General features: G+C 41.7%; 1 protein-coding gene across 2 annotated transcripts in view; it reads left to right on the top strand.

Annotated features, from left to right (window-relative positions):
- LOC104956413 (mediator complex subunit 13L) overlaps positions 1 to 21,184 on the top strand; it is an 80,539-nt gene that overhangs the window by 46,784 nt on the left and 12,571 nt on the right. For both annotated transcript variants that reach the window (XM_010783908.1, XM_010783901.1), the window contains exons 3-12: positions 3,811 to 3,895; positions 7,587 to 7,670; positions 15,884 to 16,029; positions 16,823 to 17,029; positions 18,256 to 18,420; positions 18,535 to 18,691; positions 18,800 to 18,904; positions 19,731 to 20,387; positions 20,714 to 20,927; positions 21,080 to 21,158. In XM_010783908.1, the coding sequence (XP_010782210.1) occupies positions 3,811 to 3,895; positions 7,587 to 7,670; positions 15,884 to 16,029; positions 16,823 to 17,029; positions 18,256 to 18,420; positions 18,535 to 18,691; positions 18,800 to 18,904; positions 19,731 to 20,387; positions 20,714 to 20,927; positions 21,080 to 21,158 (1,899 nt within the window). The remainder of the gene's footprint in view (positions 1 to 3,810; positions 3,896 to 7,586; positions 7,671 to 15,883; positions 16,030 to 16,822; positions 17,030 to 18,255; positions 18,421 to 18,534; positions 18,692 to 18,799; positions 18,905 to 19,730; positions 20,388 to 20,713; positions 20,928 to 21,079; positions 21,159 to 21,184) is intronic.

Below are 21,184 nucleotides of genomic sequence, written 5' to 3'. Positions count from 1 at the left end.
GACGCGGTGACAAAACTCAAAGGAATGACGGACAATTAGTCTCCTCCTTGTGTCTACCGGGGCTCTCCTTTTTGCGTACATCTGTGATTTACGCGTCGATTCACGATTATCCCGAAAATTTCGAGTACTAGGTAGGTAAGTAGTTTCGGCCTGCGATGTCGCCCTTACGTACGTACGGACTTTGCTGGAGAATTCCCTTGACCTACATAGTCGCACAGTTAATCTAAGTATGACTTTGCGAGACTAGTAAAATTACGAAAAATTACGTAAAAGAGACTATTTACGTCTATTTGATCCGTCTGAGGCTAAGACATTTTGCTTATATCTTATGCTTTACGTTTTTCTTTAGTGTTGTCATAAGAACTAAATGTTCTGTTTCAGGTAAAGGATCAAAGGTGGTCTATCACACACCTTCTTTTTATGAACAATTATCTGACTGAGTCTAATAAAATTGTCTTTTTGTTATAAATTTTTATAATTGGTTAATTTTGTGATAACATTCGACTTATGCATATAAAGCAATGTCGATATAAAGTTGCAAGGAGTTGATTATTAGGTTATATACTCGGGATAAATTTGGACCGATTTTACCTAGATTAATGCGTGGTTAGCCTTTACATATAACGACGTTGGGCTACACGTTACTTCTAGAGTGGGACAATTAATCGTTTAGGAGACATTAATTTACGTAGCGGTTGACACACCAATGATTATAGTCACACACTCGTGTAGTGCCGTTTTGTAACAGTATTCGGGTAATAGTTGCTAGCACGTACACAAGTAAGGATTACGTGCGTCGCACGACCACTCTTGAGCCAAGGGTTGTTCACCCGAAGTCACGTGTCCGGACGGAAACGTTGCACACCTACACAACACGAGCGGCACACACACACACACACACACACGACAGCACTGACAGATGTCACTGGCCGTAGTTACAGGGAATGTTTACGTGCCAATGCCAAATGTGGTGTTGGAAGGGAAGGGTTGTAGAGACCACGGACGTTACGGGAGAATTGGCTGCGACGGTGGGGTTTTGTGTTTGTGTCGCCTCACTACCCTTGACCCAGCGTGATGGTGAGAAACCAAAGTGGAAGTAAGAGAGGTAGACTCGTGTAGCAAAAGAGGTCAGGAGAGGGTCAAAACCAAACTGGGGAGATACCCTACAATTGAGGAAAAAAAAAAAAAAAAAAAGTAAAAACAGAGAGAAGAACTGGAAGGGCCTGACAACACCAGAGTCGGGTGGTGATCTCCGCCTCCACTGTGCGTGGGTGATGCTTATGACCCGATTGTTTTGGTTCCTACAATAACTGAGGCTCCCGCCCGTCCCTCTTCGGGGTGCCACTCAGCTCCACACTGTTGGTGAGCACCCACAGCCGCCTGGGTGTTGACTGGCGGGGGAGAGGTGTATAAAGGCAATGAGAGGAGAGAGAAAGAGGGAGTAAGTAAGTAAACACGAACGCTAGTTATCAGTGGTAGTCATACCGCAGGTCACCCATCAGAGTCGTCAGACGTACGATAACCGTGACACGTTACACACACACAACATTACATTGTCTCACAACACACACAACCACACACAACCACACACACACACACACACACACACACACACACACAACGACACACACACACACACACGACACACAACACACACACACACATCCTATCCCCTGTGTGTCCTTGGCAGTCATGGTTTTTTGGCTCACACATCCCTACAGAAAATCACTCTTCTTCAATGTATCAAATCATTGTTTTATTTCACACTCCATTTTCTATATTTATAACGTTCATGTGAGGATGTGTTCGCTGCACGCTCGTGTGGATGCCTGACCTTGTTTGCTTGCGAGAGTGATTTGTCACACCTTGTGCTGATACGCTGCAGTGAGCTGGCTCCTTTACAGCTACAATATGAACAGGAGTGTCTTATGTAGATTGCATGTTTTCTCTGGCATCTAAGTATACGCTACTGCTGAGATTATTTCAAAAAACTGTAACTGCTTAGGCGCTACCGATTCACATGCAGGAGTTAGGGAAGCTAATGTGGAAAAGTTGACTTTAAGTCCTTTCTTCTTGGGGTGTGTGCTTCATTTTTGTCAAGTTCTGTGTGGGAGGAGGCGGCGTTTTGGGGGAGTCAGTGACAGTTTTGGAGTTAGAGGGGTCAAGAGCCTGCTGTGGAGCCGGTCATGACGCGAGTAAATGAAGATGGGCTGTGCAGGATTGGCAGAGTGGGAGAAGAAGAAAAAAAGTTTGGGGGATTTTGAACAGAGGGAGATATAGAGACAGTGAGAGCTAATGAGCTGGATTTGCCGGAGACTTGGCATTCTGCTCGTGGTGCTCGCTCTATCTTGCTCTGTAGAGGAGCTGGCTAGAGCGAGCTTCCTGTCTGAGCCCTGAAGCAGGAGTAAATGAGGGGTGGGTGGGTAGGGGGGTAAGGTGGGGAGGGTGGAGGGGTGTTGTGTGTGTGTAAACAGAGGAAAAGGAGGGGAAGGAGGAGATGAGGGGCGGGAGGGACCAGTGTTGAAATTGAATGCCAGGGCGCCATGTTCTCACCGCCAGCGTTTCCATGGTTACAGGGTAATTCTGGCGAGTAAGGACATTTCATTCACTCTGGTATGAAGAAGAAAGAAGAAGAAGAAGAAAAAAAACACAGGAGTGAAATATCAACAAAGCAACAGAGAAGGAGAAATGAGTACACACACGTCACACACACACACAAATGAAGGAAGAGAGAGAAGGGAAAGAGAAACCTCTGCTGGTGTTTATGCCACCCATCCCCCAGGCTTTCTGCCTCTGTCTTTCATTCCTTTTTTTCTTGTGTATTTCTGTGATGCTTGGTTTGTTTGCCACCACCCTATAAGCAAACACAACACCCACCCACAATCATCCAGTTCTTCCAGGAGCCCTGCAGGTATATGGCAAAGAACAAAGAGAAGCGCTGTTAACTGGCCGCGGTGTGTGTGTGTGTGTGTGTGTGTGTGTGTGTGTGTGTGTGTGTGTGTGTGTGTGTGTGTGTGTGTGTGTGTGTGTGTGTGTGTGTGTGTGTGTGTGTGTGTGTGTGTGTGTGTGTGTGTGTGTGTGTGTGTGTGTGTGTGTGTGTGTGTGTGTGTGAATGTGTTCTTTTTAGGAGCAGGGCAATGGGGGTTGGGGTCGGGAGGTTAAAGAAATCAGGAGGGTGTTCAATTGTTCACACACACACATTTGACACGTGTGAACTAGCCGCTGACATGTCAGAGGCTCGGGCAGAGTGAAGCTGATCTGACTACGTTTTGTCTTGAGCTGCTCAAATATCGCAGGAAAAAAAAAGGGATGAGTTCAAACTCCTCTGGATGCATGTTCAAACCTGAGCACGCAAGCATGTGTGTCATCCTGCAACCATACAGCCGCACTCACTCTATAAACTAACTGCTGTTGACAACTGCATGGGGTTTGAATGGGCTGTCGCTGCAGCCAACCTGACAGCTGTACAGACCAGCACCCTCTGCACACACACACACACACACACACACACACACACACACACACACACACACACACACACACACTGCGATGCTTCCACACAACCTCATCTTCAGTGTAATTTCTGATACGATGTGCAGGTTTTCTCATCAGCACATGCAGCATGTTTTGATAGAGCGTGCCATAAACACATGCAGTTAAACGCTGAATCATGTGTTGTTTATTATCCTCAAGCTGGTGCGTGCAGATGTTTCTCTGTCACGGAGAATATCATTTCTGTTTCTTTTATTATTAGACATAATAAAATATTGAGATTTATTATCTGATGATTGTTTTCTTCTTCTCTTTCAGTGGCTGAGGAGGGGCTCTGGGAGTGTGGGCTGTCCTACGAGTGCAGGACGCTCCTGTTCAAGGCCATACACAACCTGCTGGAAAGGTAAAGAAAAAAAGTTGATTATCTGCACAGGGAAATGCACATAGTATAGGACAACACTTTGCAACGCATGCAGCTCAGAGTGCTTTACAAAATGACACACACATCACAAGTTCAAAATAAACAACAAGAAATCCCCCTCAGATTATTCTTAAGAACTTTACAGGTACATGCAGCAAAATATAACATGTGATCAGGTTAATAGACACAAGGAGGTGAAATGTATGATAATACAAATTAAATAAGTAATGTTTTCTAGACACAAGACAACAGAATCGATGCAACAATGTAACATATAAAACCTCATAAAACAAAGTGAACATATAGGTACAACAGAAAGAAAAATTCAAAGATAATAGTAATAAAAAGGCCATCATTTTAATAAAGGTTAAACGATTAAGAAAAAAAGAAAAGAAAGACTAACGTAAAAATAAATATTGCTATTGAAGCATGTTAGATTAATAAAATAAGATAAAATCCTTTAAGACCTATAAAATAAATAAAACAATATAAAGGTAGGTAAATAATAAGTATTTCTTTTTTCAGAATTCCCCCTCTTATCAGCTTTCTGAAGGCTGGTGAATATAAATAATTTATACGGACTGACAATATAAGCGACAATGCTAATATTATATTTATTATAAACATGTCTTGTAATCATATTTTTGACAAATACTGTGCATTAATAAACCAAAATGTCATTATATTTGCGTACAGCTGCATAATAGTGTGTTTCAAAGCTAAATCAATGTATTTATTGAGTGCTGCATGGTTTATATAGAGCTTATAAATAATGAAGAGAAAGGTTCAAGAAAGTCATTTGTATAGATGCATAGAAACATGCTTTCATTATTTTAATAAAAGTACAGTAACTTCTTGTGAGGTGGTGTTTTTGATTCAGTAACAGTTTGATGTATACAGCATTAGCCTAGGTTGTTGAAATTGAAAATGTTCATGTTGGATGACTCAAGCAATCACACACTTGAGAATATTAATGATCAAGGATTTTCTACAAAAAATCACCAAACAAAATAACTTTGAGTCATATTGATAGACGGTTTGAGTTTTCTTCCAGCAGTTTCACCTTAATGAAATTATAATCTGAGCGCTGAATCATTTGCCCGAAGTACCCAAAGCTCTCCTTTCTGAGTCGGAGCCATCTGTTAAATGAAGCAGCATATATTTGCTCTCTATTAAGTTAAGCATCAGTGATCATCATAGGGGGCAGGTGAAATTAACCTTGCTATTACCTTGAAGCTAATTTATTTTACAGCTTACGATTTCAACACAGGATGGATCATTTCAACTTTGTCTTTCATATCGTACAGACAAAATTGACCTCTGTCCCTGACTGTTATTATTACATTATTTCATTATTAAGAATGAACATACAGTACAATTTAATTAAGAAAGTCTAAATCAAACAACTAGGCTTAAAGCAATTACGAATATTACAACAAAACAAGCACAGAGAAATAGCACTTGAAAAGACATGTTATGAGCTCCGTGGTGACTGGAGAGTGGTTCGTTGTAAAGATGTAATGTGTTTCTTGCCAATGTGGAGTTTGGAGTTGGACTGAAGCAAAAGATACATAAATCATTCAAATAACCCATAAAGACAAAAACAAAGGCATAACGTTGCCAATAGGTTTCTAAAAATGTGTGCTTAAGGTTGGAGTTTGACACAATTCTTTGAAAGTGTGATACTGTAGCTCGAGACACCTTCCAATCAAGCGCACATGCTCCTGAAATATGTATCTTTAAAGCTGCTCTTATCAATATGTTCATATACACAATGGGTAGGATGACGTGTAAAGTCTAACTATGAGCACTATTGCTCATAGTGGAAAATCTAGCCACCTGTGCAATTTCGCTACACTATGTGAAGTATATCAGTGTTGTTCAGCTCCTTTAACAAGCCATAACTCTACTGTTCAGTGTTACTATTATCATCACATTTGAACGCTGCTGCTTTCATTAACAAAACATTTATAAACCCACCTTACCACCGGCAGTGGCTCAGTCAGTAGGGGCTTGGACTGTGAGCAGTAGAGTCGCCGGTTCAAGTCCCCGACCAGACCTAAATATGGAGTGTGGACTTCTACTTGGAGAGGTCCCAGTTCACCTCCTGCCCTGCCGTGGTGCCCTTGAGCAAGGCACCAGACATCCCCCTTCCCCCCTCACTCCCATTGCTCCCCGGGCGCTGTACAATAGCTGCCCACTGCTCCTAGTACTAGACTCCTGGGACTAGGATGGGTTAAAAGCAGAGAACACATTTCACTGTGTGTGCTGTGTGCTCTGCATGTGTGACCATTAAAGAGGGTTTCATCCCTCCCAATTCTTCTTCTTCTTCTTCTTCTTCTTCTTCTTCTTCTTCTTACACACAGGAAAAAGTTAGCAGCTAGTAGGTTAACCATTTAGCAGGTGCACAGCAGGAGCACAGCCAGATATTACCCGGCAATACTAGCTTTGCGCCTGATTCATGTGTAGTAGCCAGTTGTTAGACATGTCAACATTATGAGTTTGCAGCTGGTTGAAATGCCCCTACAGTATAAGGCAAAAAAAAGTTTAAGACATAATATTCCTTGATAGTTGACTACACCTGCAGCAAGAATTACTGAGCATATTGTCATTGAGCCAACATTTTAGCAGCTGCTTCTTAAGGCTTTTCAAATTAGTTCAGATTTGACTTAAAGCAGCTTTCACTAACTTACTTTCATTGTAAGGGCTCAAAAGAAGTGACAATGCACAGGGATGCCCTGATCAGATAAGCATCATTTCTATCAGAGCCTAGACTGAGCTTATTAAGCAGTTTGAGTCATTATGTATCCAAAACCCATTAAACAGTTTATTTGTTAATGTTCTAAAATGTATTGTTTTGGGTCGACTGTACCAAAGATGGTAGAACTGGAGGCTGCAAGCTTTGGATAGCCAAAAAATATATATTTTTTAATTTCTTGACCCGGATCAGAGGATTCAGCAGGGAAATAAATAACTGGCTCCTGCACACAGAGATGAGTCGAAGTTCTGACAGAGCTGCTCAGTTTTGTCTCTGAAAGGAGGTTGAAATGAGGCGAAGACGTGCACAGATGGTGGGATCTCCAAATAGGGAGCATGATGACTGAACCGTTTGATGTTTTCAAATTTAGATCTGACCAAAGAAAAGGGGTTTTGGAAAGCTATGTGTAAAAGCGCACACCACTTTGGGGGGAAGCCGATTAGCAGAAGATTACCTTTCCTTTTTATCTGCACACTTAAACGCCACATCTCAAGCATTGCTCAGAGGTAACTCATGGATGGTGCTGCAGTATAATAAGTAAAGTCATAAAACAACTCTAACAGGCAAATGATGTCTGGCATGTGTTGTTGCTTATTTTCTGCACTATATAGAACCATTTTGAAAACTGATTCAACTTATGCAAGGTACACTTAATATAAAAACAAGATGAACAGTTTCTACAAAAGAAAAGCTCAGGCTTGATAGTATAGAAGCTGTCATTGAGAAACACTCTGTAATGGGATGCAATCCAATAAAACGTCACTAGAAGCATAAAAAGAAATCTTCATTGAGATCAATTTAAAACCTCTTTAAGCCTCTCAAAAATACTATTTGTTTTTCATGATTCATTTGTGAAAGTGCATTTTAAAAGATGTTAAGCCATTTTCTGACTCTTTTTCTTCGCTCCTGCTGCAGATGCCTGATGGATAAGGGCTTTGTGAGGATCGGGAAGTGGTTCTTCAAGCCCCACGCACTGGAAGAAAAGTCTTTGGGCAACAGGTAAAAACTTTAAATGCACACTTGTCTCTTTGACATTCTCTTCAGCGTATTTTGTGTGCTACAAGGTTTCATGTATGTGAGGAATATACACTGCAGAGGTCCTCATGTGAGACCGTGTGTCAAAGTGTGACTCAGCGAGGCGTGCTGAATTGCTTTCATGTGATTCAGTGTTTGTCTCCTCTCCTCTCCTTGATGTTGCAGCAGCTGGCTCATGGTGTGAGACTATTAAAAACCAGGACAGTGAATGGTGGCGAGAAGTGAGAGCCGTGTTGAGCCGAGCTCTCACAGCTCTCTCTCTCTCTCTCTCTCTCTCTCTCTCTGTCTCTGGGTGAGGGGAGGGTGGCTGGCTGTGTGTGTGTGTCAGTGTCACACTGTGTAAGTGTGTGGAAAATGTGGGAGACAGACAGAGAGACTGAAACAGAGTTAAAAAAAAAAGGGGCGGGTGTGATGACAGTTGCTCAACTTGTTGCTTCAGCCATTATAGTCTGCCCACTCCAGCCTCTCCTGCTGGTGGGGATTCAGCATTCCTTACATCCCTAACATAGCGCTGATCAAATGCTAAGTACCCAAGTAGGAAAGCACTTAGCTGTCAAGAAGCTCATTTTAGAAATGTGTTAGAATATTTCTTAGAATCAGCAGACATTAAAGCTATTTATTTACTTTGTAGTTATTGAGATGGAAAGCCATAAATTGCCTTGTCATTTAAATGTTGTGCGAAGTGAGAAACATTAGCTCTTTAGAAGTTGCTGACACAAATGCAAACTCAAGTTAAGCTGTTCAGAGCAGGTGGAAAACCCAACGTGACATCACCAAACTTCTCACCTTCTGTATTTCACCCCCACAAAATGATCTATTTCTAATTACCACGGATGCATTTTGTGACTCTTTACTTTTTATTCTTATTTACTTAGAGGTGGTGACATCTGTAACAGATTGGCTGCGCTTTTATTGGGTATCTGTTTGACATTACGTATCTGTTCGACAAGTCTAATTAGCTGATTAATTAGCACATTGAAAATACTTTGCTTGGAAATCTAAAGATATCAATAAAATATTACTGACATTAAAAGTTACCAAATGTTATAGCATACGAGATCAGAAAATTACATTTGTGTGGGAACCCGAGTTGAGTTCCATACATACTGCATAAACTCAAACGTATAGTGAGCTTCTCTCTCTCCCGGAGTTGATTTTTTGCGTGCATAGATTTACATGTGTGAGTGTCTCTTTTGTACATCATGTAATTCCTTTGGTTTTGACAGCCTGTATGAATATGTTGTCAGCTCGTACGCCCCCTGCTGAGCCAATCCTGACTTGCTGTGTCTGTGAATTATTGAACGTCCTGGAATGAGATACAGAGCAGGAAGAGGAAAAGACAGAACAATTATTGAGCAAAAATAATACAAATCTAATGTAGATGTCTGCAGTGGCCATTCGATGCGTGCAATCTGTGGCTGTAGCGTGTTTCACATTGTTTAAATCAACCATGCCATTTTTTTCTTTCCACATTTCTCCACTACCGGCTTCAAGCACACATGCAAACACACATGCTGTCCTGAATGCCCACACTCACACACTCACACACTCACACCATGCCTTGTTCCCAGAATAGCAGTGTTGCCCCACAATTGACAGTGTGAGCCCTGAGGACCCCTGCAGATCCCTGGCCGTCAGTGTTTTCATGCCATGAGGGAACATTGCTCAGTTAGGCATGCACTGACCTCCTGCCTCAGCTGTAACCAGCTCCTTTGTCTCATCTTCACTCCCACACTATGCCTTTCACCCCCAATAGGGGGCGCTTCGGTGCTAATATCCATGCCGTGCCCCCTTACCCGTGCCAACTCCTGTGCCTTGGCGCCGCCGCCTTTGTCAGGCTTATCTAGTGTTTATCTCATATGCGTCCCTGGGGTATGGCGAGGATTGGCACATCCAGGACACATCCAAACCCTCCTCTTCTCCTACCCCCCCCATCCCACTCTCCTCCCTCCTCTCCCTCCTCCTCCTGCTCTCTCAGCACAGCACTCATGCTCTCTTTGTGTCTGAATGGAAGGAAAACACTCTGGGTTGGTAACGGATTGCATCAGACGCTGAGGGGAGCGAGAGAGAGAGAGAGCGAGAGAGAGAGCGAGAGAGAGAGCGAGAGAGAGAGCGAGAGAGCGAGAGAGAGCGAGAGAGAGAGAGAGAGAGAGAGAGAGAGAGAGAGAGAGAGAGAGAGAGAGAGAGAGAGACTCAGTGTGTGTTTGAATGGGATCAGAGAAGGCGGGGGGTCGTAAATTAATCATTACTATAGACGGCTGAATGGATGTATTAGAGGCAGTCTCCCTCATTAGTTCAGTCAATTCTATGCATGCCAAGTACACTGCACTGTATATTTGTTAATCTATCAGCTTCCTTTTGCATTAATGGCCATATACTCATGCATAAATAATGTTCATATTTTACAGTGTAATAGAGCTGTCCTCTGGTGCTACACCATGAAGCACAATCAAGTTGCTCTGTCTATTGCAAGTACGTTTTTTTTAAACAATCGCAGAAATCCTTACCTGACCTGAGGGAAGAAGCTCCTCCCCTCTCCTACCCTCCCCTCTCTTCCCCTCCCCTCTCCTCCCCTCTCCCCTCTCCTCCCCAGGGACCAATGACATTGAGATATTAACCATCTCCTAGGCAACAAACATTTGGTGTCAGGCCACATCACAAGGTCACTGAATCTCCAGAAATAAAATCAACAAAAATATATATGAAAAAACACAGTTTCACATTTGACTAACGCTCTACTGGGCATGCATCTCCATTAAGACCTGTGCGATATATTTTACTGATGCCAGGATTGTTTATTTGTGTTTGTCTGTGCAATTAAAATAGCCTAGTTAATGGAAAATGTTCTCGGGAAGAAAGAAGCCAGGGGGTGTTGTACAAAGTACTTCCTAACATGAAAAGAATGTAACTTAATCAAGTGTACAGTAATCATAAGTAGACAGATGAGAAGAAACAGCGATAATGAGCAAGGAAGAAAAAATCTATACTTGGTATGTTTGGTTAAATCTTTCCCCCGGGGCTTCAAAAAATTACACTCGCAGTTGCAATAACTGAGAGAATGAAAGTCTCTTAGTTCTGCCAAAACATGTTGTATGTTACATCATGCGATTCATTGTTGGATCTGATTTCAGTTAGAAGTAGATGTTTCTTTAATTTAACTCCAACAAAAATGTCCATGATTATATAGAACATGTTGTGAATGGTGTAAGATCCCAGATGTTCTAAACTAAGGACTTTGACTTAGGGCCAGGTTATTATTTGATTGGTTACAAGTGACATGCAAAATGCCGCTATGAGTGGCTGATTGATAGATGGAAGCTTTCAGCCTGACTGGCAGACAGATAACGTTAAGTTAGTTACTCACTCGCTGTGAATGAACTATAAAGACCAGTTTTATAGAGGCTCCAATGAAAAGCAAGGCTTCCGTTTTCGTTTTGAGAACTACTGTTCAGTGATGGTTTCTTAAGAGTGAAGACGTTTCATTCAGACATCATTCATTGTTCCTTCATTCTTCATGATTCAACCATCCATATGTTTGTTTTGTGATCAAGTGCTTTTGGAGAAGTTAAAGCAGGAATCTCCTTTATTGAAATTCCTGCGGGAAGTCACTGGAGATACATTCATACTTTATTTCACTGAACTCGTTCTTCAGATCAGATCAAACTTCTTAATTTGTTGAACCTTGCTATCTCCTACAATAAGATTTTGAATACTTTCAGTTGTTCAATAAAAGCCCCTGCTTTGTAAATGACATTCAGTACATCAGTAGTAAAATGGCTTTTATAGAGAAGTTGCTGGAAAATCTACTGTATGTGAATGCAGCAGCTTGGAGCTGTGAAAAGCCTAATTTATTGAATACATACGATTCTGGCCATACAAATATGAATGTACTACAGGGGAATGAGGCATTATCTGATTTCAGCAAATTAAAGTCTTCTTTTTCATGCTTTATCATTTTTTTTAGGAGAGCAATCTTTTATTAACCCTTGTTTAAATGTTCAATTCCCGAAATATTTTTCTTTTCTTACATGTGTCTTGGGCTTCTAAAGACATAGAGCCTTTAATCGCCCAGAGTCCTAATATGACCAGGTTAAACCACCCTAGAGAGAGAGAGGAGGAAGAGGAAAAAGCACTTTCTGTAAAAATCAATAAAGAGGACGGCGATACATCACAGCAACATCCTACCTACGCTTTCCCTCTGTTTTTAATTAGAACAGCAGATATGGAGGTAAAACCCATGGTACCTCAAATTATTCACAGCTGCGGTTTTTCAGGACTAACAAGTAATCTAATTTTGATATTTGTTCTGTGCTTCTTAAGCCCGTAGAGAGGGCGATGATGACTGTGTACAGTTTGTGTCCTTGAGCACCTTTTCATTGTGAATCTTGGCGGAGCAGTGTTTGAGCACAGACATCGGGATAGCAACACTAGCCTTACCACACACTGGGGGCCACTGAATAATACATAAAGCTGACTGCATCCTTCTTATGCTCGTGTTAATACTAGTATGTCATCATGCGTGTGTGCCAGAACAAATGCACTCACCTGCATTAGCCTGGGATTATTGGCCCTGTTTGTTTGTATGGAATAAACGTATCTTGCCGGTTGACTTTTAGAGCATGTGTGCAAACGCTGCTCACAAGGCGGTAAACATCCGCTAATCGGTCCACCAGAGATTTATGTTGACACTCTTGTGTTACCATGACAAGTGTTCAGAATGTTTAAGAAGAGCTAGAATATAAAGATAACTCATACAAGTGGTGCTGTGGTGGCAGACAGAGACTTTAAGGTACAGATTTAGAAGATGAATTCCCCAGATTTGAGAACATCTAAGATCATGTCTGCTTAGTGCACATGTTGGTTAATGATATCTTAACACAGTGCTCACATCATAGGCTTTGGATGGCTGTAGGAGAGGAAAATAAAAGGGTGCACATGTTTATTTCCTCACTGTTTATAGCTTTCTAACTCGGATCTAATCTCGTTTTATTTTTTCCTCCTACTGGGTTAGACATGAGAGCGTCCCCACAACTGAGATGTTATTTTGTGTCCATGTGATTGTTCACACAGATGCATGTGTGTCAAGTCCATGATGCATGTCGGACATTACCCGGCTCCCCTGCTGGCTGGCTGGTGGCGTCACATTGTCACATGAGCCCAGCACAGCCGTTTTATCTTTTTTTCACAGGCATCAAACATGCGTGTGATGCACAAACTTGCGTTCACATGTTGTTACGATAACTGTGGCATCGTGTGTGTGTGTGCATTTGTGCTTCCCACTTCATGCCGTACATACACATGTGGGCTCCCAATATATCTGTGTGCCTGCTGTTAACACTGAATACAAGCTCAGACATATAAAGCCATGGACAGTGACGTGTGTGTGTTTTCTGTTTCTACATTCCCTGATTGATTTCACCATACAATTGTGCTCAGTAGCCACCCATTAAAACTCTGATCTCATCGATATGTGTGCAGCAGTTGTAGTGCGTGGCACTGAATTATTCACCTCCTCCTCTTTCTCTCACACTCGTTTTGCTCTCACTCCTCATTTTACACTGCATCTTTCTTTCCTTGTTCTCCTAATATCCTTCCTATCCTATTTCCCCTTCTCCTCTCAGTTCATGCATAGCCTTAATTGTTACACCTCCAGTGCTCGCTCTGTCTCCATCTCCTTCTTCTGCTGTCTTTCTTTCTGTCCTCAATTCTTCCTCCTCGCACTCACTTCTTTTCTCACCCCCCCCTCTCTCCCCCTTCCCTTTCTCTCTCTGCCTCCTCTCTATCTCTCCAGCTCTGTCAGCCCTGAGGCGAGTCTCAGCCATCACTCCTCTTCATTTATTAATACCTGTACTCATACAGCCCGGCACACAGCCGCCTCACATCTCTGTCCACTGTCCTCACACACATGCATACAAATACACACACACTTACAGAGTGCACATTTGTCCCCCGAGGATGCAAGAAGCCCAGTGTGTCCACACGCTCACACCCGCTTACTGTGCAGAAAAATGCCCTTTGTAAAAGGACAGGGAGCATCAATCTCCAAGCTGCGTCAGCCTACAGTTTGATACTCTTTTTGTCGTTCTGCTTTTCCCTGCGAGCATTTAATTGCACCTTAATGCAGCTATAATATATTAGGTCATGAGTGTTGCACATCAGTTAATGGTTAGGCTGGTTGCTTGTAGGGTTCCTCACTTATAATGGTGTACAACGGGGCTTTCCTTGTGTATACTATAATAAATGACTAGATCGTTTTAATCAGAAGCCTTTTTTTCCCGGCTTTTCTTTGTAATGTATCAGGTAGATTTCATTGAGAGCACTTAGATGAACAATTCTTTGTAAGCACACACTAATTCCAGCCTCTAATCCTGCAGAGACAGAGATACAAAGAGAGAACAGATGATTTCCAACATTGATTTGCCGCTATTCCATAAGTGCTGCCGTTTTTACGAGTTATCTTAAGGGAGTCGTGTTTTTGTACACACATCAGTCCCGAAACATCTCATAAAAATATATAATAACAATACAAACAGAATTATCAACACAAGAGGGAATACATTCTAATGGATGCTTCATTTCACAGCCTTATTTAATCAGGGCAGAGCGGCCAGAACAGAAAGTGAAACAAATCGAACAATTTATCAATCAATCAACAAATCAGCCTTTTAGAAAACATAAAAACACTTCCTTAATTATTTGGAGCCTTAGCCGTTTGTATTGATAAAGACCCATTATTTATAAAGAACCCGTTGGACCATGTGGTTTTTCAATTGACTAAATGTCCTAAATGTAAATTGTGATTGTTTGTATGTGCATGTCTTAGCTGGGCTGGTACTCTTGACTTGCAGCTGTTCTCCTGAGTGTTTCCATGCTGCTATATATAGCTCTTCATATGGCGTAATGATGCACTGAGGACAAGGGTGCAGGGTGGTGACATTGAAAGCATTTTGACTCATGTGTTGTACAAATGAAAATTGTGAAGATGATAGACTAGTGCTGTGTGTGTTTCTGTGTGTGTGTGTGTGTGTGTGTGTGTGTGTGTGTGTGTGTGCAAAGGTGACGCACGCTTGTGTCACAGGCTTGCATATGAATGTGCTTTTCTCTGTTGTCTTCCTCCTGTGGTTGTGCGCCATTGTGTTTAAACCACCTGTGATGAGGGTATGTTTTTATCACTGAGAGCATATGAATGTTTATGAATTACAGAATTGTTCAGGATGCACTCGGCGCCACCTGGAGGCCACCACGGCCAATGCCAAATATATTTAGCTCCCTTAAGACTGTGTTCAGTTCTGCTCATCATGAGGGACTATGGTACTGGCCATTTGATTGAATTTGATGATTCATTACAGCTTCAAAAGAGAAGCAGCTCCCTCGGGGCAAAGGAGATATTGCACAGGCAGCAGGGTTATCACAAGGAGATTACAGTACCTGACTTTATTGTCAGTCTGATGCAAACCAAGGTGGTGAGGATCTTTTATAGATTAAAAATATACATCAGTGAAGCCATCTTCGTAGTTAATGATGTCCAGCACGCCCAATTGCTATGTAGATTGCAATAAGGCACCCAAAAAGACTCCTCTGTGATTAAAAAGAAAAAAAGGAGCAATGCATGATGGACTATGCCAGGGTTGTGTAATAAAGAGAGCGCTGCATATGTAAACATGTAGTCACCTCAATCAGTCATAAGCAAATGAGGATTTATACCTGCAATAAGGAGCCCGTGTGGGATATGATGAAGATGATCAATGTAGGTAGGTCTTAGCGGGGCTTTCACAAAGATACATTCTGAGTGTTGTTCTCTAAATGGCCGTTTGGAGCAAAGCACTCATCTGTCGTGCCGCTGCCCAAAAGACCGGCGTCTTCATTTTGTACATTGTTTTTTCAATAGATGTAATTTATGGGTTTGTTTAATTTTAACATAATTAAATGTCATTCAGATTCAATTTAAATCTCAATTGAATTATGTTAACCAATGTGAAGGTATGTGCACATGTTATTATATTTGACAGAGATTCTGTGTTGCCATGCAAACTCATATTCACTAATCCATTTCATTTTTCACAGTATGACATATTTTGTGTCGATCAGATCACTGTCAACACATAGGAGACAGTCCTGTACTGTTTCTGCCTTTCTGTGGTCTCACAATCTAAATGATTACTGTCTCCTTCCCCCAGTGAACACCTATCATGTTCCTTCTCCTTCTTCCTCCACGGGGAGAGCAACGTGTGCACGAGTGTGGAGATCGCCCAGCACCAGCCTGCATACCACATCACAGAACACCACATCTGCCTCGCACAGACCTCCATCACACCAGTACAAGGTGACACCAAGAAGCAATTGTTTCCCCTATGGATTACTTCTACAGTACAAAACAGAAACAATGTTAAATAAGCTAAACTGTATGGAAGACAGGTACAACCACAAACTGATGAAAATGCAAACTTCAACCTCATAGAAAACATGTTGTTCAAAGATTATATCGGCAATAGTTAACATTCTCATCAGATCCTTTACTTAATTAAAGATTGTAAGTGTGTATATATAACTGAAAGTATGTAAGAATTATTAACAAAATATACTAAAATAATTTAAACTAATTGGAATTAAGGGAAAAAAATGCATCTTGTGAATGTTATGCTACTCTATACTGATAAGTAGAAGTTTACTGTTGTAGTTGGTCAAGATTTAGTTAATTTAAACCATTTAATTGACTTTTGAGTGTGTTTGCAAGTAATTAGTGACTAAAGTTAAATGTTGTGGAGTTTAAAGTACAATATTTCCCTCTGAATTGTAGTATTGAGAACTGTAAAAGTATAGAATAGCCTTAAATGGAAACATTTACCTCAGAATTATACTTAAGTTTTGCTAGAGTAAATGTGTTCAAGGGCTGCAAAGTTAAGCTCCTGATTGTATAACGATTATGTGAGATTATCTCAACTTCTTATTGGCTGGAACAGAAAAAAAAACTGATATTTTAAAGATTATTACGGACAACCCTCTGTAAACTCTTTAAACTTACCATGTACCTCCTCAGTGTGTATGTTTTATGTGTGATACATACAGGAACACTTCAGAGATAATTACTGATCACACCGTGCTTTATGTCCTCCCAGTGATCCTAAGTCCATACGGTCTGAGCGGCACTCTAACAGGTCAGGCCTTCAAGATGAGTGACCCCGCTACACGGAAGCTGATGGAGGAGTGGAGCTACTTCTACCCGATAGTACTTCCACAGAAAGAGGGAAGTGGACAAAAGGAAAAAGAAGAAGCAGGTCAAGCTTATGATCGCAACTGTCACGCGGCAGTTGAGGTCATTGTAGGTAAGGGAAAAGTAAAAATGTTTGTTGGATTTTAAAAAGCGTGGAACCCTCTGTCTCCATTTCATGTCTCTATTAAGCGGAGGTATTGGTGTATAGGGTGCTATTGGAGTGTACTTTAGCTGCAATGATCCTCAGTCTTTTATCACATCTCAGAGTGGAAAAGGGGAAACTACTGGAAGGTAGAAGGACTCAGGAAATTAGGAGAGGACAGATAGGAAAATTGAGGAGGCCGTGAGGAGTTACTCCAACAGCTTGGACTAATCAGTCTGATCCCACAGCGTTGGTTTGGCCTGATCACAATCAAAACTCTTATGGATTCCAGTAGCTTTTACTTATAAGAAGAACACATTGTCCAGTATTCGCTGCATGAAATGATAATGAAGAAGTGCACGATGGGATTTAAGATGATATGTTTTATATTAGCAGTGAAACTGTTTGATTACATGAATAGATAAGGAGGAAGTACATTGCATTGACTATATACCTCTGTACTTATATTCTTACATGAATTCTAATGAAGGTATTGAATGATAAGAAAATAAATATAGCTGTTGTTTTCAGAGATGGCAAAAGAACACACATCCTTTACTCAAGTAGAAGTACACATACTCATGTTCAAAAATGCTCTGGTAAAAGTACTGACTAAACTTCTTTAGTCAAGTAAAAGTGAAGAAGTATGGGCTTCGTAATGTACTTAAGTAAAAAGTACCCATAACTACCAGCGGTTTTACAGAGTAACTGACCTCCCTTTATAGTAATTGGACAATAATGTCATTGTTAGCTGCTAAACAACGGCAACATGACAAAGTTCTCATTGGTCCCTCTTCTTTAGAGAAGACCAGGAAATGATGGATACACGGATCGTGTTAAAATCAATAGGCACGAAATGACTCTAAATAATAAAGATCACGCCACCAAACACAGATTCAAGCTAAAGTAACAAACCTGTTTTGAAAATGTAAGAAGTAGAAAGTACAAGTATTTGTGTTCAAAATGTAAGAAGTAAAAGTAAAAAGTCGTCAGAAAAATAAGTAGTGGAGTAACGTACTGATACCAGAAAAATGGACTTAAGTATACTAACAAAGTATTTGTACTCCGCTACTTCCCACTTCTGGTTGTTTTAACTGACTTGAAAATTGTGCTCCATAAGCATTGCCCTTAGAAATGAGCAGCGGCCATCCCATTGCTTCATAAAAGTGAATAATGCTCTTTCCTCGTCTTCTCAGGTGGAGTAAGGATGACATACCCAGCTGCTTTAGTGCTGTTAGCCCAGGGGGACCTACCAGTGGAGCAGCCCCCACCCCTCCCTACAGCTCTGGGCCTCAGCAGGGAGCTGAACCACTGCAGCGTGCCGCTCACACCGCCAACGTCACCGCAGCAGCCCTGCTCAGGTAACACAACACACACCTTCCTGCAGGAGATCACATACAACATTAAACAAACGTCTTCCAGATCATGTGCTCACTCATGCATTTTGACATCTGCTCCACACTTCATCCTTTCAGCGGACAGCGGCTTTGTGACCTCCGTCTCTAGTGTCCCCACACCTGACAGCAGCATGGGGGTTGCCAGCATCAGCCCAAAGCACTCTGGGAAGAAACTCACCTGTCAGGTGGTCCATCAGGCATGGCGGGAGTGTTATCTCAACCAGCCACAGCATGTGTAAGTTCAACCATCGCCGAGTTTGTTTCCGCTGTTTGGTGGCATTATTGTGGAGGTGCAGTGATGCAGGTGAGCTGCTGTCCTCATGGATCTGTGTGTTCTCTGCAGACCGAATCAGACATCTGACGTGACGCCTGAGAAGGATGTGCCAAATGGAGGAACCACGTGGGACTTCAACGATCTGGGGGCGAGATCATCCTGCAGCTGCTCCAGGTACCACAGAGCTGCACCCAACTGCTCAATATCATATCATACATTATCTGAGCTTTGTGTTTGTCTTCATTACAAAATACATATAGACTTTTACAAGACTGATGCTCAAATACACATGAATTCTGAGAGTTGTTATACTTAAGTCAACATCCTTCATAGTAAAATACTGTGAATAATGCAGTGTCAGATAACAGTCTAAACTTAAATAAAACCAGAGACTAATAATGCTCTGTAGAAAAGAGATGGATGATAACAGTCAATGGGACTTAGTAGTTGTAAAACTGCCCAAAGAAAGTGAATATTAGAAGAATAAGTATGGACAACTCAAAGATTGCCCATTATTTTTATTTTTTGTGTTTTTTTAATACTGTGAGCCATGTTCATGCTCAACTCTGACTGCTTTTTGAACATTTTTGCACACATGTCTGCACAGCCCTCCACTTTAAAATAAAAATACACTGTAGTTTGCCATACTGTATACTCATCGTCTTAAGTGTTTTAGTTTTTTAGTTTTTAAGGTTAATTGTATAGTTACATTTAAATTTGGTGTAAATACTTGTCCTTTTTTTATTGCTAAATTGTTTCTTAAAAATACTTATTTTTTATTATCTTTATATATTTATTTTTTTAACCTCCTTTGAAAGCTATTTTTATAGATTGTTTATGTTTGCACCACCAAATACCAAAGCAAATTCCTCGGCAATAAACTTGATTCTGATTCTATTGTGTCTTTAAAGAAAGACCTATGTAATAATGACCTTAAAACAGTTCCTTTAAGGTTGTTCACATTCTTTTTTGTTTGTCAATCTACTTGATTGTGTTACAGGTTGAAGCAGCAGAAGTTGAATCTGACCACCACATCCACCAACAACCCCCAGAGTAGTGCCAACCCCCCTCAGTCCTCGGGCCCCTCATTATACCCTCCCTCGCTGCCCAAACAAAAGATCAGTGACAAGACGGAGAAGGCTGACAAACAATCCAAGAGGCCAGCAACGATTGCCTTCCACCACCGTTTATCCGTCACACAGGAGAGCCCCCTGGAGCAGGACTCGCCAGGAGGGCCCCAGCTCGGGGGTCTTGTGGCTTTAGAGCCATCATTGGAGCCTATGGCCCCTCTGCCAAACTGCAAGTATCCTAAACCCCTCTCCAATGGCAGAAAAGCCCATGACTCCCTGCTCAATTCGCCAATGTCTCCCCTGCCTCCTACACTCAGCCCCCACCCCCGGGGGCAGGACCCGGAGGTCCTGGACGGGCCCATAAATATGCCTGTCTGTCAGGATGGGTCTTCAGGGATGGGGATGATTAACAGCGAGACGGCCATGTATGCAGCTCTGCTGAGGCAGAGGGAGAATGAGGCGGGCTGGTGGAGAGGCTTCAGGACCCCCAGAACTGATAAGACTGACTTCAGACCCTGTGAACTCCCCACTGATAAGTTAGAGGAAGTGAAGACGGACACAGCGACTGAGGGAGTTCCACTAAAGAGGTGGGAGAGAGAAAAAACAGGAGGGTTTTGCAAAATGTCAATAGCAAAGACCAGCAAAGAATACAGATAAAGAGATGCAAAAAACTGCCTGTGATACCTGAGCCAGAGTCATACTAAACAACACTTAAACAATACACATTGCACTAATTTAGCAGCTTAAGCAGTTAGAACTGGTGATATGATAAAGTATTTATGGACCAATAAATAGAGTTTTTAATAAGATATGAGTTTAGATATGATGCAATGGAAGAAAGCATGTTTGACATAAATAATACATTTTCACTACTACACTTTATTAGATTTGTTTTACTCTTTGTCTCCTCCAGACTATACACACAGACTCACAAGAGATTTAAAATCTCAGAGGAGAGGCTGAAGGACCACATCCAGGCGTTGGGCCTTTTGCAGCAGCCGGGTGTGGAGGCGCTGCGGGAGCCCGGCGAAGACCCTTACGACTTTAAGGAAGGAGACATCGAGTACACTTTCTCCTCTTCCAAGAGGTTAAAGGGTCAAGGGCGAGAACCCAGCAAAAAGGCTAAGGTAGGACATGGTTTAATAACTCAATACAGTGATAGTTTAGATTCCAACACATGATTTTCTAACCGTGGATCACATGACTGATTGTGGTGTTGCAAAACATGCTATATGTCTTATTCAAACAATGTTTTACTTTATTCTTATTGATCCACCAGGGAGAAGAAATCACCAGCAATGGAACACTGCCTGAGGGGAAAGATGCTATGTCCATTTTTAACTCAACTCCAAAATCAGGTGGGTGCCGAAAAATCATTTCAGAG

This window comes from Notothenia coriiceps, unplaced genomic scaffold (genome assembly GCF_000735185.1).
Source record: "Notothenia coriiceps isolate Sejong01 unplaced genomic scaffold, NC01 NC01_scaffold00000666, whole genome shotgun sequence".
Classification (NCBI taxonomy): Eukaryota; Metazoa; Chordata; class Actinopteri; order Perciformes; family Nototheniidae; genus Notothenia; species Notothenia coriiceps.
This window is presented reverse-complemented; position numbering and strand designations above follow the sequence as displayed.